The sequence below is a fragment of the Centruroides vittatus genome, unplaced genomic scaffold (assembly GCF_030686945.1).
Source record: "Centruroides vittatus isolate TY-2023 unplaced genomic scaffold, ASM3068694v2 contig_329, whole genome shotgun sequence".
Taxonomy (NCBI): Eukaryota; Metazoa; Arthropoda; class Arachnida; order Scorpiones; family Buthidae; genus Centruroides; species Centruroides vittatus.
The window spans coordinates 1,401,827-1,416,807 of record NW_027122113.1 but is presented as its reverse complement, the minus strand read 5'-3'; the positions used below and the strand labels follow the sequence as shown (position 1 = coordinate 1,416,807).

At 28.0% G+C, this 14,981-nt stretch overlaps 1 protein-coding gene across 1 annotated transcript in view; it reads left to right on the top strand.

Moving 5' to 3' along the window:
* Positions 1–14,981, top strand: part of LOC136973742 (twitchin-like) — a 245,808-nt gene that overhangs the window by 150,631 nt on the left and 80,196 nt on the right. Inside the window, 8 exon segments of the mRNA XM_067268488.1 lie at positions 456–580; positions 4,470–4,608; positions 6,785–6,915; positions 11,278–11,364; positions 11,441–11,647; positions 11,738–12,040; positions 12,462–12,619; positions 14,027–14,171. Of these exon segments, the coding sequence (XP_067124589.1) occupies positions 456–580; positions 4,470–4,608; positions 6,785–6,915; positions 11,278–11,364; positions 11,441–11,647; positions 11,738–12,040; positions 12,462–12,619; positions 14,027–14,171 (1,295 nt within the window).

Genomic DNA, 14,981 nt, shown 5'->3' with positions numbered 1-14,981 from the left:
TATAATTATACTTCATGGCTCTAATATGTTCTTTTATGTGGATTTTTAATGTTCTGCTTGTCTCACCTACGTAATAGTGCTTGAGACTATACGTATAAGCAAAGCTGTAAACTAGATTATTATTTAATAAATTGTCTGGGTTACTATTAGTTTGTTCTAAGGAATTAACCTTTACTGTTAGTTTGATTTTAAGGAATTATTGATTTTATTGTTTAAAGTGGGTGCTAAAATGATATTATATGGTGTCAATATTCTTTGGATGTTTTCAAAAATAGTGTTCCCTGTGTGATATGTTCTCAACGGCAACATTGTGCTAAGAAAATACATCAATTGATATTGTTTGAAATAGCACAGATTGAATTTAAAGATTTTTAAAATTTAGAGAACTTAATTAATTTTATTGTAATATTGCTTACAATTATTATCTAATAATTCATTATTTTACTTGACAATAGATATGAGATAATTTCTGAAGGAAGAAGGCGTAGATTAATTATAAAAAATGTACAGTTAACAGATGAAGGAGAATACAGTTGTAAAACTAATGCTGATGTTACAAAATGTGAAATAATTGTTGAACGTAAGTCTTTATATTTTCTTCAGAAATTGATGGTTTAAATTGTAATAAAATTCGAATTATATTTATAATTAACGTTTTTAACTAACATTTTAATAATTAGCTTTATTTGATCACATTTAATTATTACTAATAAATAATTGAATGTTATCAAATAAAGTTTGAACATATTGAAATATGACCAAATGATTGTATTGACAGCAAACAAATAATTCTAAAATATTAACTGTAGTATAGAATTTACTTGATTATTTATGCTCAAACTTAATGTTTTTTCTGTTAGGGAATGTTAGGGGATAGTTGTTGATCATGTAATTTATGACCAAGAATCAGGATTCTGATATTTTTTTTTTTTTTTTTTTTTTTGAATGATTTATGTAGTTTATATATAAATATATATTCTATATTTCAAAACTGTATCTGGATTATACTATCAGGATAAAACAAGGTAACAATATCTTTCAAAATTTACATTTATTTCGTGGAGTTCTCCAAGGTGATCCTTTATCTCCATATCTATTTAACTTTTATCTTATTGGTATTGATCGTTTATTTACTGAACCAACCGATGGAATTACAATAGGAAATAGAACTTATCATTATATTCTTTTTGCGGACGACCTTGTGCTCCTAGCGCCAACAAAAATTTCACTACAAAGGAAAATAAATCAACTTAATAAATTTCTACAATCATTATATTTAACAATAAATCCTTCTAAAACGAAAATAATCATATTTCGCAACAACTGTAAGATATCTGAAAACAACACTAAAATATACCATGAAAATACCCTTTTACAAACGGTAAACGAAATAGATTATTTGGGAGTTAGGTTCGAGTGGAATTTATCCTTTAAGGCACATTTTAACAAAATAAAAATAAAAGCAAAACAAGCCATTGATAATTTGTTATTTCTATGTTCTAGGTTAAGAACTACTAACTTGAAAATTCATATTAAACTATTTAATTCAACAATTGTGCCAATAATTTATTATGCAAGCCCAATATGGAGTTTAGACTATATATACAAATTAGAAATTCTTTACGTTTATTATTTACGCAAACTATTTCAACTGGAAAGAACAATTCCAGGTTACGCTCTGAGACATGAAGTAAATAGAATTTGGTTTTTTCCTTTTGTTTTAAAACGTATAATTAAATTTTACTACAGAATTAAATTTAAAAACGATAATACAATAACATATCTTCATCATCAAAATATTACTCATAGTAAAGATCAAAAATGCAAACAACTATGGCAATATAAATTGAATCAAATGTTAAATAGTTTTGGTATATCAATATTATTGTTCAACGATAATATTAATGATTGGAAAGTTGGCTACTCCCTCTTGATAGATTCTGCAATTTCACAAGCAATAAAAAGAGATCAAGATTTATTATACCAAAGCAGTTATCACTCATGGTATATTAAATTATTGCAAATTCCATCCTCGCAACTCTATATGCTTCAACCAATAACTTTTAGCGTGAAGCATCTAATAATTCAACTCCGCTTAAATAAATATTCTGTGTTTATTGATGGTAAATATATTGATCTAACGAGAAATCACTGTCCTTTATGCAAATCTGAAGAATTTTCACTACTCCACTTAGTTCAAAGCTGTAAAGAACTTTTAAAACTACGTAACTATTATAAAATAAACCAAATATGTCAGACTAATTCAAAACTGGAATTTAAATCAAATCTGAAAAATCTTAATAAAACGGATTTATATAAAATTTACAATTATTTTGTAAAAGTTTCAGAACGATACTATTTGTCAAATCAAAATTAATGTTAATACAACCATCCGTTGTCGTGGGAAAGTAGATGAATTACCACATTTGTAAATATAATTGATGTTTAAACAAAATAAGAACTAACTTGTAGTTTATAACTTTAATTTTAAATTTATTATTTTTTGTTCTATTCCTTTAAATAATTTGTAAAATTCCCCCTAAACAGAGAAATTGTTCTCTATTATTAATACGAACTAATACTGTATTAAATTATATGATGTATATACGTGTATAATAATAATATAATTATATTAATTAGGAATAAAGTAAAGCTGATATCAATATATATTCTATATTGTTTATTAATCAATTTCAATTTATTTTAGTTATAATTTACAATTACAGTATATTATAGTTATATATATAGTCACATATATAGTGAAATGTCAGTATAATGAATGTCAGTTTAACAGAATTTTTAGTATAATGAATTTACCTTGAATACTTTGCCAATTTCCTAGTCAGCTCAATTCAAAAATGTTTCAGTTTAAGAAATACCATTATAATGAAAATTTCAGTTTAACATAATAAAAAGTCTGTCCATTACAAAAGGAAAGTTTCATTATGACAGTCTATAAATACATAAATAATTCTTTTTAGTAAGATGACCAACCGTCCTCCTTTTGTTAGTTTTGTCCTCCTAAATGTCCTCCTTTTTGATATTTGAAGACAAATAAGTCTCAAAATAAACCTTGATAACGTGCTTTAACATTAAGTCATAGAAAGTTCGATCGACTCAACAACCCATGACTAAACAAAAAAAAAAAAAGGTCAACGGATCCACGCTAGTCAATATAAACCTATGTGACGATATCGCTTATTTGATATAGCGTTCAAGTTTGCTCAAGTGTGGGCATATTACAATTCAATAATCCAATACTGTTTTATAAAACAGTTAAGAAGGGTGACACCATGATATCCGCCCCGGGTGTCACCCATGCTAGCTACGCCACTGCGCATGAGATTATTATAGTGAGATAGAGATTTTATAGTGAGTGAGTAGAGATTATTATAGTGTATTATTATTGCAATGAATAAAATGTTTCTTTTATTTACAATATTTTTTCCTTCAATTTATGTGTCCTCCTTTTCATTATAAAAAAGTTGGTCACCTTATTTTTAGTAAATTATGAATATTATCAAATAGTCTGGCAACACTATTTATAATGTCTAGTTTAACTGGCAACATTAATTTTAATCCTTAGTTATAGTTTAATTTATGATGATATTATTCTATAATATTTCTTTTAAGTTTATGAAAAAAAGTGGAGAAAAACAAAAAGAACAAAAGCAGTTTTCTATATATGAGAAGAAAAAACAATGTTTTTGTGTAATTTTTTTTGCATGTATTAGATAACATGCAAAAAGGAATTAAACAGAAAGATTTGCCTGATGGCCTGCTTGAATTCTGTGTCATAGTACAGGATTTTATTGAAAAAAACTTTGATTAAACAAACAACACAACAAAATTACAGATTTCTTTTAGCAGAAAATAACAGCTTTAAGCAGCAATAATAATTAGAGAGGCTGGATTTCAACTAATCAGTAAGGTTGCAGCCAAAGTTTTCATCTCTAAAACGTGAACGTTGAATGTCAAGCACCACTTACAAGATAGCGACATTCGACATTCATGTTTTAGAGATGAAAACTTTGGCCGCAACCTTGCTAATATTTATGAAAAAATCAATGAAATAATTTTAATATAGAAAATACAGTTTATTTTAAAGACAGTTTACTTTAAGTATGTGTTACTTATTTCATCATATAAAATTTTTCATTTGTAGTGAATTGTTTTGAGAAAGAAATTAGCAAATCAAAACATCACTTAAGAAAATTTTTTAAATTTATAATTGCTGTTATTTATGATGTAGTATTATCTTTAAAGTACACCTTATTGGTTTTTATTCACTTATTAATAGCAAAGATATTTAGTTCATCAGAGTCACAAAATCATTTGACAATTATACATGCATTTATTTATTCATAATTTCAAATTATGTATTTATTTATTTCCAATTTATTATAACATTTTTTATATAAAATATTGTTAAATCAATAAATGCTCATTTAAATTAAATATTTCAATAGCTGCCAATAAATTTATGAAGAAATTAATGGATATGAGTGTCCTTGAAAGGGAGGAAGTAGTATTGGAATGTCAGCTGTTAGATACTAATGCTACTTTATTGTGGTTTAAAGATGGTGTAAAAGTGAAACAAACAGACAGGTAACATTTATAGCTGATTTTGATTATTTTTGATTGTTTTTGGTATTTCTATATTTAAAGTAAAATATTTTTGGACCATTGAACCCATTTTTCTATCATATATAATAAGTTTGACAGTTTTCAATAAAATTCTTAATTTCAAATTCAAAGTGATTTTTATTTTAAATTAATAAAAAAACTGAATTTTGTATTTAGCAAAGAAACATTTTTTAAATTTTGATGCAATAATATTTTTCTTTGAATAAAAAAAACTCTTAAGAAACAGATTTATTTGATATTCCTTTGATGTTTAAATGTTTTTTAACTTTTATGAAAAATTATCATTAATTTACATATGTTTTCTCACAGTATAATTTTTTATTGTGCTTTTACTCTGGTAAAAATATCAATTGATTGATATTGTTTGAAATAGCACAGTTGGAATTGGTTACTATATATTTATTTATTTTACACAATTAGGAAATGTCTGACTGCTAAAGATATCCACCTCCCCATTTAACAAAACTCCAACAATATAGTGTTAGTGTAATAAAAATCAAGAAAAATAACAAAAAAATGTATTAATAAATATACTAAATGTATATTTATTAATACATTTATTAATACTGGATAAATATACTAAATGTATATTTATCCAGTAAGATTTGTTTAAAATTTTGAAATAATACTTAATTGAAAAAGTATGTTTTAATTCTAATGATCCCACTGCAGAATACAAAAATCTTGAATTTTTGGGTATACAGTACAAGTACAGTATTACAGTAGAACGTCGTTTATCGAAAAGCTGATCAACCAAAAGCATTCCAGTCGGACTGTGTCGTGTTGAATTGAATGTTTTTGATACTAGATTAACTTCTAAAGTATAAATTTTTTTTTGTTTTTATATTTTTCAATATATTTATTTTGTTTGTACAAAATAAAGAAATAATTTTTAACAATACAATAGCCACAATTATTATTATAAAAATTTTTGTTAGGCTTAACATCGACAAAAATTCAACACGAAGCAACACGTGACAGAGAAAAATTTCAACATGGGATAGGTTAATATATTTTTTCATACATAATCGATTATTCAAATAATAAGTTATCCGAACAACCCCAGTCCTCAGTTGATTCGGATAAATGACACTCTACTGTATTCTAAATTTAATTTTCAGAAAATACAGGTACTCCTCACTTTACGACCTATCTGCTTAATGACCACTCGCACTTACGACCAATCGAGTTTTGACCTGCAATTTGGGGAATCCCCTTTCTCAGCTTGAGTGTCAGTCAGTGGCAAATGGTGACATGCACACTAAGCGTATTATAATAGGTTTGCGTTTACTATAATAGTTTTTTTATGAATAAATTTTGAAGTTTGTTGCATAATTTTACAATGATCCTATATTCCCAGCGCAAGCTCCTCACTTATTGACCAATTCGCTTAACGACGTAGTCGCCAGAACAGAACTCATTTGTAAAGTGAGGAGTACCTGTACTTCATTTTATTACTCTAAAGACAAATCATTAAAGATTGCATTATTTTGTTTATTCTGGTTAAAGTCTTTTCAATATTTTCTATTAATTATAACCTAATTCAAAGTTTCATTTTTATTAAATGGAATCCAAGGGTACTATTTATTTCCTAAATATGAGTTCCCATGCATTGTCAAATATTTGAATATGAATTTGGTAATATGAGTGAAAAAATTTAAGTGAAATTGTGTTACTCTAATTTTCAAACAGTTATTAATCAATAACTATAATCAATATCATCAGTACCAGCTCAATGGTAACTTGCACCTAAGGTAAAACCAATTTTTGCCACCTTTGCTTTTAGATTGGTTACAAATAGACTTGTAGTGCTGGCATTTTTGTACAAACTATTTATAAACAACCGTAATGTACATTTAAGGGATTTCATTGTATTTGGCTTCGTTTGATTTTTATTTATTTTTTTTCTTCCATTTGATTATTTTTGACCACTCATTTTGTTACTTGATGCGATTGCCTCATGACCTCATTTATCAAGCCAACCCTGAATACCATTATATTAGAATTATTTTGAAGTTTACTTTTGTTACTCTGCTAGTATAAATACTCCTATATTTAATAACATTTTATTGGTTATTTTATAAAATTAAAATTTATATATATTATATTATATATATTTATTTATCTCTCTATTTAGAATTACAATTAAATTATTGGAGAAAGGTTTTCATCGACTTATTATTAATAATTGCCAATTGGATGATGCTGGTGAATACAAGTGTGAAAGTAAAGATCTAACAACACAATGCAAACTAGAAGTTATACAAGGTAATTATTTTTGAATTTGAAAAATCAATAGTTTTAATTTTATAAAATGTTAAATATATGAGATATAATTATTTAATAATTATATTAATTGATATACAAGGATAATTTGAATGAATTTTACAACTTCAAAAGTTTATTATAACTATGTACAGTACATAATTACTTTTTGTTATTAATTATGATATATATATATTATATACTGGTAGATTGTTTCTTCAAAAACTCTGATAGTTTTATTTATAATTATATATTTTTACTGTGATCTGTAGATGATTTCCCAAATGTATCCAGTCTTCTCTTCTCATACTTTATAAGAGATACAATACAATGAATTTGTAATAATAGTAATACATTGCCATAAAAATTGGTGCACCAAGGAGGAGTTGTCGGAATCAAACAAAATTGTACATATGTGAATGTAATGGTGATATAAAAGTGATTACAAAATGAAAGCAAAAAGATCATTTATTGCAGGAAAAACTACAAATGAAAGGAGGTTCCAGTATCCTGTTGGGCCACCTCTAGCATGAATACACAATGCAATACAGGTGGGTATGGAAGCATACAGGTGCCATATGGTGTCCTGAGGCATCTCAGTCTACAGTTGCTACAAGTGGTCCTCTAATTTGGCCAAATTCCTAGGCTGTCCAACTTGGCATCCCAGATGATCCCAGACATGGTGACAAATCAGGGAACTGGGCAGACCAGGGACATGTGGCAATGTGATGGAGACAGTCCTGTGACACTCTTGCTATGTGCAATCAAGCATTTTCCTGTTGGAAACTGGATCTTGGGAATCCTGCCAACACATGTTCAACACATGTTGCTGCAGGATGATATAATATACCACTGAACTGCCATAGTCTCTTGGATCACTGTTAGAGGTGACTGCTTGTTATATGTGATGGCACCCCAGACTATCACACTAGCTGAGGGGGTGGTGTGCCACTCCAAAGCATAGACAAGATTGAGGTATTTACCATGGGACTTCCAGACATGAACATGAATGTTGTCACTGGCCAAACTGAATCTGGATTCATTGTTGTAGACAATCTGGTTCCATTTCATTGTGATCCAATCCTGTTGGGAGTAACACTACTCCAAACAGGCAATGGTGGGTGGCTGTCAATGACAGCATATGTAATGGCTGCTACAATAACAAATATTTCTCACCCAGGTGCCTCAAAATAATACATACAGACATGGGCCTGTAATGATGGTGCCACTTGTGTCTGGATGACAGACAACTGACTGTGTCCATGCTTGTCAGAAGACCAGTGGTCCCTTCAGAAGACTAGTGGTCTGCCAAGGGTGTCCTGAGCCTGGGTGCTATGTGTGTGAGCTCTCTCTCATTCACTGGTCCCAATACCTCCTCTCAGTGTTGTCAGAATGGTTTAGGTGGCAGGCTATTTGGCAAGATGACTATCCAGCTTCTCTTAAGTTGATGATCCTTTCCCTCTCAAATTACTTGATTAGTTACAAGTCAACTAATGCCATATGTCATTGGGCTAGATAATGGCTATAATACTAATAAATTATGAAACAGTTTGATACTAGAGGGAGGCGTTAGGTGCCATCTCTTAATAAATTTAATACAGAGGAACCTCACTTAACGAGCATAATTTGTTCCAGAATATTACTCATAATGTGAAATACTCATTAGGTGAAACAGTTTTTCTCATATAAATTAATATAAAATACGATAATGCGTTCCATGCCAAAAAAAAATACTCAAATATTTTATGTATAATGTTTATTCAAAGAAAATTATACAATATATATTGTTAAGGAGCGTGAATGATAATCATCTTTTCTTCTAGCATGGAATGAACCTACCTGGAATGCGAATTCAATTTGCAGAAAACAAAAAAAATCACAGGAAATATGTCTGATAAACACACAAAATGATATACCAAATTCTTGGGCTATGTAAAGGCTATAAATAAATATTAGAATTTAATTAATTTGCCTAGAGGTAGGCAGTTATTCTGCCATGTCATATTAAATTGAATAATTATAAATAATTAATTTTTAATTTAGACATTTTTAAAATTTAATTTGGAATTGGTCATTAAATTTAATTGATGCATTGTTGATGTTTATATGTAATATGTGTGGACACAAGTTTGGAAAAATGTTTGATTACAAGCAACACTAAGATGCTAGTGGAACGAGTGCTAAACACAGACTGATGGAGCATGCACATAATCTGGGACTTCCCCTCTCCTTGTCACTCGTTATGCGAAACATCGCTCATTAAGTGAGTCATGTTTATACAATTTTTTTTGCTTGTTATGCAAAATACTCACTATACAAGGTGCTTGTTAAGTGAGGTTCCACTGTAATTATAATTTTTGATTAAATAATTTAGAACTACTGGAAGAAAAGAATTGGCCCAGAGTGGGACGCAAACTCGAAACTCCTGCTTACCATGCAGATGCATTGCCAATTATGCTACCCGGACCTCCATTCCAATCTCATCTTCCAGTATATATAACATGATGTTACAATCATCGTCAGTTATTATGGTGCCAGCTGGGGATGCATCAAGCGTCCACATCTAGTAAACACACTCCAAAGGCACTCAACCGGCCATCGCAAACCCCGCAAAGTTTATATAAACAAATAACATCACTACAAACCTGATACTTTATATAACTACAAACCAACCAATGCCGTATGTCATCGGGTTAGATAATGGCTATAATACTAATAAATTATAAAACAGTTTGGCACTAGTGGGAGGCGTTAGGCACCATCTCTTAATAAATCTATCCTGATGACATACATCATTGGTTGGCTTGAAATTATATAAGATATCAGGTTTGTAGTGATGTTATTTGTTTACTTGATTAGTTGTTCATATGGCCTTCAATTGTGATGTCATGTCGTGTCTTATCATGACTTGTAGAGGGCACATCAAGTGCAACACCCGAGGACAAGGCTGCCCGATATATAAGCTGTGAAACCGAGGCAGTGCTCTTTTCTTGGCTCTGTTCTGGCTATACAAGATGTATGTTAAATAAATGTGTAATGTGCTAATCCTTGTATCAATTTACTTCCTCAGACACTATTATTGGACTATTTTCTAACCATTTAGTAAGATTCACAGGAATTTTACAGATGTAAAGACATCTTTAGTGATACAGTGTCCTCTGCAACAGGTAAACTACAGACAGGATGCTTTTGTGCACTTTTAATAGTTCAAGGGGACACACTTTAACACCTACTGCTGGCATTATGCAATGAGCCATCATGCTATAACTCTAATCATTTCCATATCTGTTTGAGACTTATCTGCATGCCAAGTTTCTCAGCGATATGACCACTCCTTTTTGGTGTTCTAATTTTTATAGTAATGAGTGTATTATATTGTAATTATTATAAATTCATTGACAGATTATCTATACATATCTTCTTTATAAAATTTTGTATAAATTTTTATGGAAATATTTCCACTGAAAAATTTTAAGTAGAGATGATTATATCTTAGTGGCTATAGCAAAAAGACAAATGAAAATTCTCTTGTCTTGTTTCACTTAGAGCTCTGAGTGAACCAAAATAATAAAATCTAGTTAACATATTGAGATAGATTATTAATTATAACTTTCCTATTAGATGTGAAATTATCAAAAGAATCAATAATATGATTAAAAGATAATAAATAAATATATAATTAAATAGAATAACATAATTTAATGCCATTTTGATTGAATATTTGTATACTGTTATATACAAATATTCAATATAATATCCAATCAAAGTAATAAGACAGATTATGTTGTTGTCATTTAATGATTACATGTTATTACACAAATGAATATATAAATCAGACAAAATTATATTAAATGGCTGTCATATGATAGCCATTTGATATAATTTGTCTGAATTGGAACATGGCTCAGTGTGGTATTTTATGCCCCTCTATTGTGGTGCTTAATATGTTAAAATGCAGATTACATAAACAAAATTACAATCAGTTATGTTTGCTTCTAAATTTGTTGTTAAAGAGTCCCTAAATTTGTAATTAATTTGCTACAAAAAATAAAAGTTTATTTCTTTTATATTTATAAAATCAATAAATTTTGTAATAATTATATTTTTTCATATCATTGTAAATAATTACTTTAAATTTAAAATTAATAAAAAAAATATAAAACTGTATTTGTAATTACATATATTATTGTTAAATTATTAATCAAGTTTTTATGTAAACACATATTTTATAATTATTTATTACTTATCAGTAATAAAAGTTATGATTTCTATAGTTTACAATCTTATTACATTTATTAATAAATTAACATATTAAATTAATGTCCAATATAATTTTATCAAATCTGAATTATTTTCTTTCTTTAGCTGAAAGAATACCAGTTATTAAACTTGACAAATTTGATTATGTTGGTGATGCTGGTAAACCATTGCTCATTGAAATTCCATATTCAAGTAAGCATTACTTACTACATTGTAGAAGATATATATAATTTGTATCATTAAAACTATTTATATGGTTTTTTTCTAGTTACGGGTCAAAGGACATCTAATGTTGTTGCTAAACTTTTACGTGGTGACAAAGCTCTTACTAATAAAGATTGTGAATTAATCATAAAACCTGATAAAGTTATGCTTACGCTCAGAAAACCTGTAAGAGAATCAACTGGAGAATATGAATTCTGTTTAAGTAATTCTCAAGGAGAAGCAAAATGTAAACTTAAAGTGGACATTTTAGGTAATCAATAAATAAATATTTACAAATTAAAGAAAAATGTAATTAATGAAATATAATTCTCCATTAAAATATATTTAATTTTTTTAATAGATGTACCTAAGCCACCTGAAGGACCACTTGAAGTGTTTGATGTTTATAAAGATAGATGCAAATTAAGTTGGAATCCACCAAAAGATACTGGAGGACTACCTCTGCTGCATTATATTATTGAGAGACAAGATTTAGGTGCTAGAGGGGGATGGGTAGAAGTTGCAAAATCTGAAACAACAAAGTATGATTGCACAGATCTTATAGCCAAAAAGGAATACAAATTTAGAGTTAGAGCTGTTAACGAAAAAGGAGTGTCAGAACCATTAGTAGCACCTAGAACAACTCTTGCAAAAGATCCTTATGGTAAAGTTTAATACATCTCAAAAATATAAATTTAAACTAAGAAAAAAAATTCTTTTAGTAATAGTAAACTAATTAGATTGCAATATTTTAGAAAAACTAAATATTTTAATAAAATATTAATTTCTGCAAATTTAATGTATGAAATAAATTTTATTATTGATAGAGAATAAGGGTTAAAACTGATAGTGATTTGAAGCAAATAGTGGAAATTCATAAAATTGATATTGCTATTACTCATGAATATTAAAATTAAAATTGTGTTGTGTATCTTCAGCTAATCTCAGGAATAATATCCATTGAATAATGCATGCAATGTTAGATGGACAATTATTTCTGAAATTAATTAAATATTACTTTTTGATTTTTTATTCATTACAATATAATAATAATAATAATAATAATAATAACAACTTATTTTTAGATGAGCCAACCAAACCAGGAAATGTTGAACCCACTGATTGGGATAAAGATAGAGTCGACCTTAAATGGACACCTCCTGAATCTGATGGTGGAGCTCCTATAACTGGATATGTAATAGAATATAAAGATAAATTTTCTAGGGATTGGACTACTGGTCCAGTAAGTTTTAACATTTTACAGATAAATGTTTGTCAAAACATATTAAAACAATCTAGCAATGAGTTGCTTAACTTTCCTGGTAACATTTAAAACTGCATGTGGCACCATCTGTTATGATATTTTATTTTAAAAACTTTTTTTATATTTTTAATTATTATAAAATGGCAAAAAGCTTTAAGAAATAAATGGTGGACCCAAAAATTATTTTTTGAACAGACTACGTCTTCTTGAATCGAAGTAAAATGTCATTAAATCCTACCCTACTTGAGTTACATGGTACATGACCCTCCCTTTATGTTCCCACCCCATTGACCTTTAACCACCAAAATTTAATAATATCAATCCCCTAATACACAAACCTCCCTGCAAAATTTCAGAAATTTTTGACAAAAAGCACATGAGTTATTAAGCTTCAAAGAGAATGAACAAAATCCTGCCACACAGACACATACATACACATGTTCACAGATACACTAACATCCATACATATAGCAAAAACCTCCAAATTTTTTTATATTTCTCAACGTTTCAAGGTCTTGGGACCAAAAATGTAAAAATCATGGTGATCATTTTTGACTGATTGTCATACTTTCCATCTGTTATATATAACAGAGCCAGGAAAGTAATATATATTATAATTAAGTTAATTCTAACCTATAAAAATTGAAATACAGTTGTAATAAACACAATTGAATTTTATTCATTGTGTTTATTATTTATAAACTTCAATCACAAGCTTGATATTCAGCTAAATAAGAACTAAAATTGCTGGAGTTTTCAGGGGCTAGCTTAAGCTACACTGAAATCAATTTATAAACAAGAAAAGGATACATTAGAGATAAGTATTATCCTCATATCAGAACTTTTTATTTTAGATTAATTTTATATCTTCATTATTTTTAGCAAATTATACCAATAAAAATAATCTTGCTTTGAATAATGATCATATCAATCAAACACTACAAGTAAATAAATATACGTTTTGTCACTGTGTATATTGTAAATGCTTTACCTAGATGCTTTACCTTCTTTTTATTCTTTATTGATGATTTCAAAGGTAAGACATAAGCAAGAAATATCTCCCCAAAAAAACAATTAACTTTCCTTTAAAAATATAAAAATTAAAAATTATCTTAAAATACAATTTATAAAAAAATGGATAACAATACAAAGGACACAAATTTACAAATATATATAAAGTTTAAAAAAATGAATAAATGTATAAATATCATAAATCAATTTAAAAATGTAGATAAATCTTTAATGCTTAATTAATAAATAATTGTAATGCCATTGCTGTGATTTATAATTGATGATAAAATATTCAATTTATTCCCTTTTCCATGTTGTAATTTATTCTGTAAAAATTTCTATTTATCATTTTTTGATGAAAATAATGTTTTACAGGAAATTCCTGCAGATAAAACTAAAGGAAGAGTAGATGGCTTAAAAGAAGGTGTACAATATGAATTTAGAGTTAGAGCTATTAATAAAGCTGGACCTGGTGAACCAAGTGAACCTAGCAAGCCAGTGATTGCTAAAGCCAGATTTGGTAAATATTATAATATTTTAAGATGTTCAAATTAAAAAATGTTTTAATCCTTTTAAAATTTGTGTAACATTATATAAATGAATAGAGAATTCTATATGATGTAATTTAGTATTCAGCATTAAGCATAATAACAATATTCAACATTGAAAATATTAATATTTTAAATTTTGAATACTTTTGGTATGTTTAGACACAAAAATTGCTAGATTACGATGGTGATGATAGGTATAATTAACATTATCTAACAATTTTTTGAGTTTAAACATATGAAAAGGATTAAGGATTAATTAATAGGATTATAGTTGTTTGCTACTAGAAATGAGACAGTGTCTGATTTTATTTCATATTAATAACAATTATTCCTACCTAATTTGATTGCTATCACATTCCGTTTGGCATTGTGTTACTGTTCAATATCTTTTCTTTGTTTAAATTAAGTTTCTAAACAATGGTGATAACAGTTACTCTCTTAGATGGCTGTCAGCTAACAAGGATTATAAGAATGAACAGTGCTAAAACTTGAATTTTAATTTTTTCTTCTCTAACAGAGTAACTAGGAATAGTCTCCATTAAGATTCTATTGTTACTACTATGATAGTTAACTGGAATGAATCCAATGGCCATTTATTAAGTTTATAATTTATGCCATTTACTAATAGCATAAATTATAATGATATTATCAAATAAAACTTCTTTTCAGGGAAAATTAACTTTAGACAATAATGAAGCCTATTAATTTAAAAGAAAGTAAGGAAAAATAAAGCTCTTTACCTCCAGGCAAGGAAAGGCAGTGGCCAAAATGCATGTTAA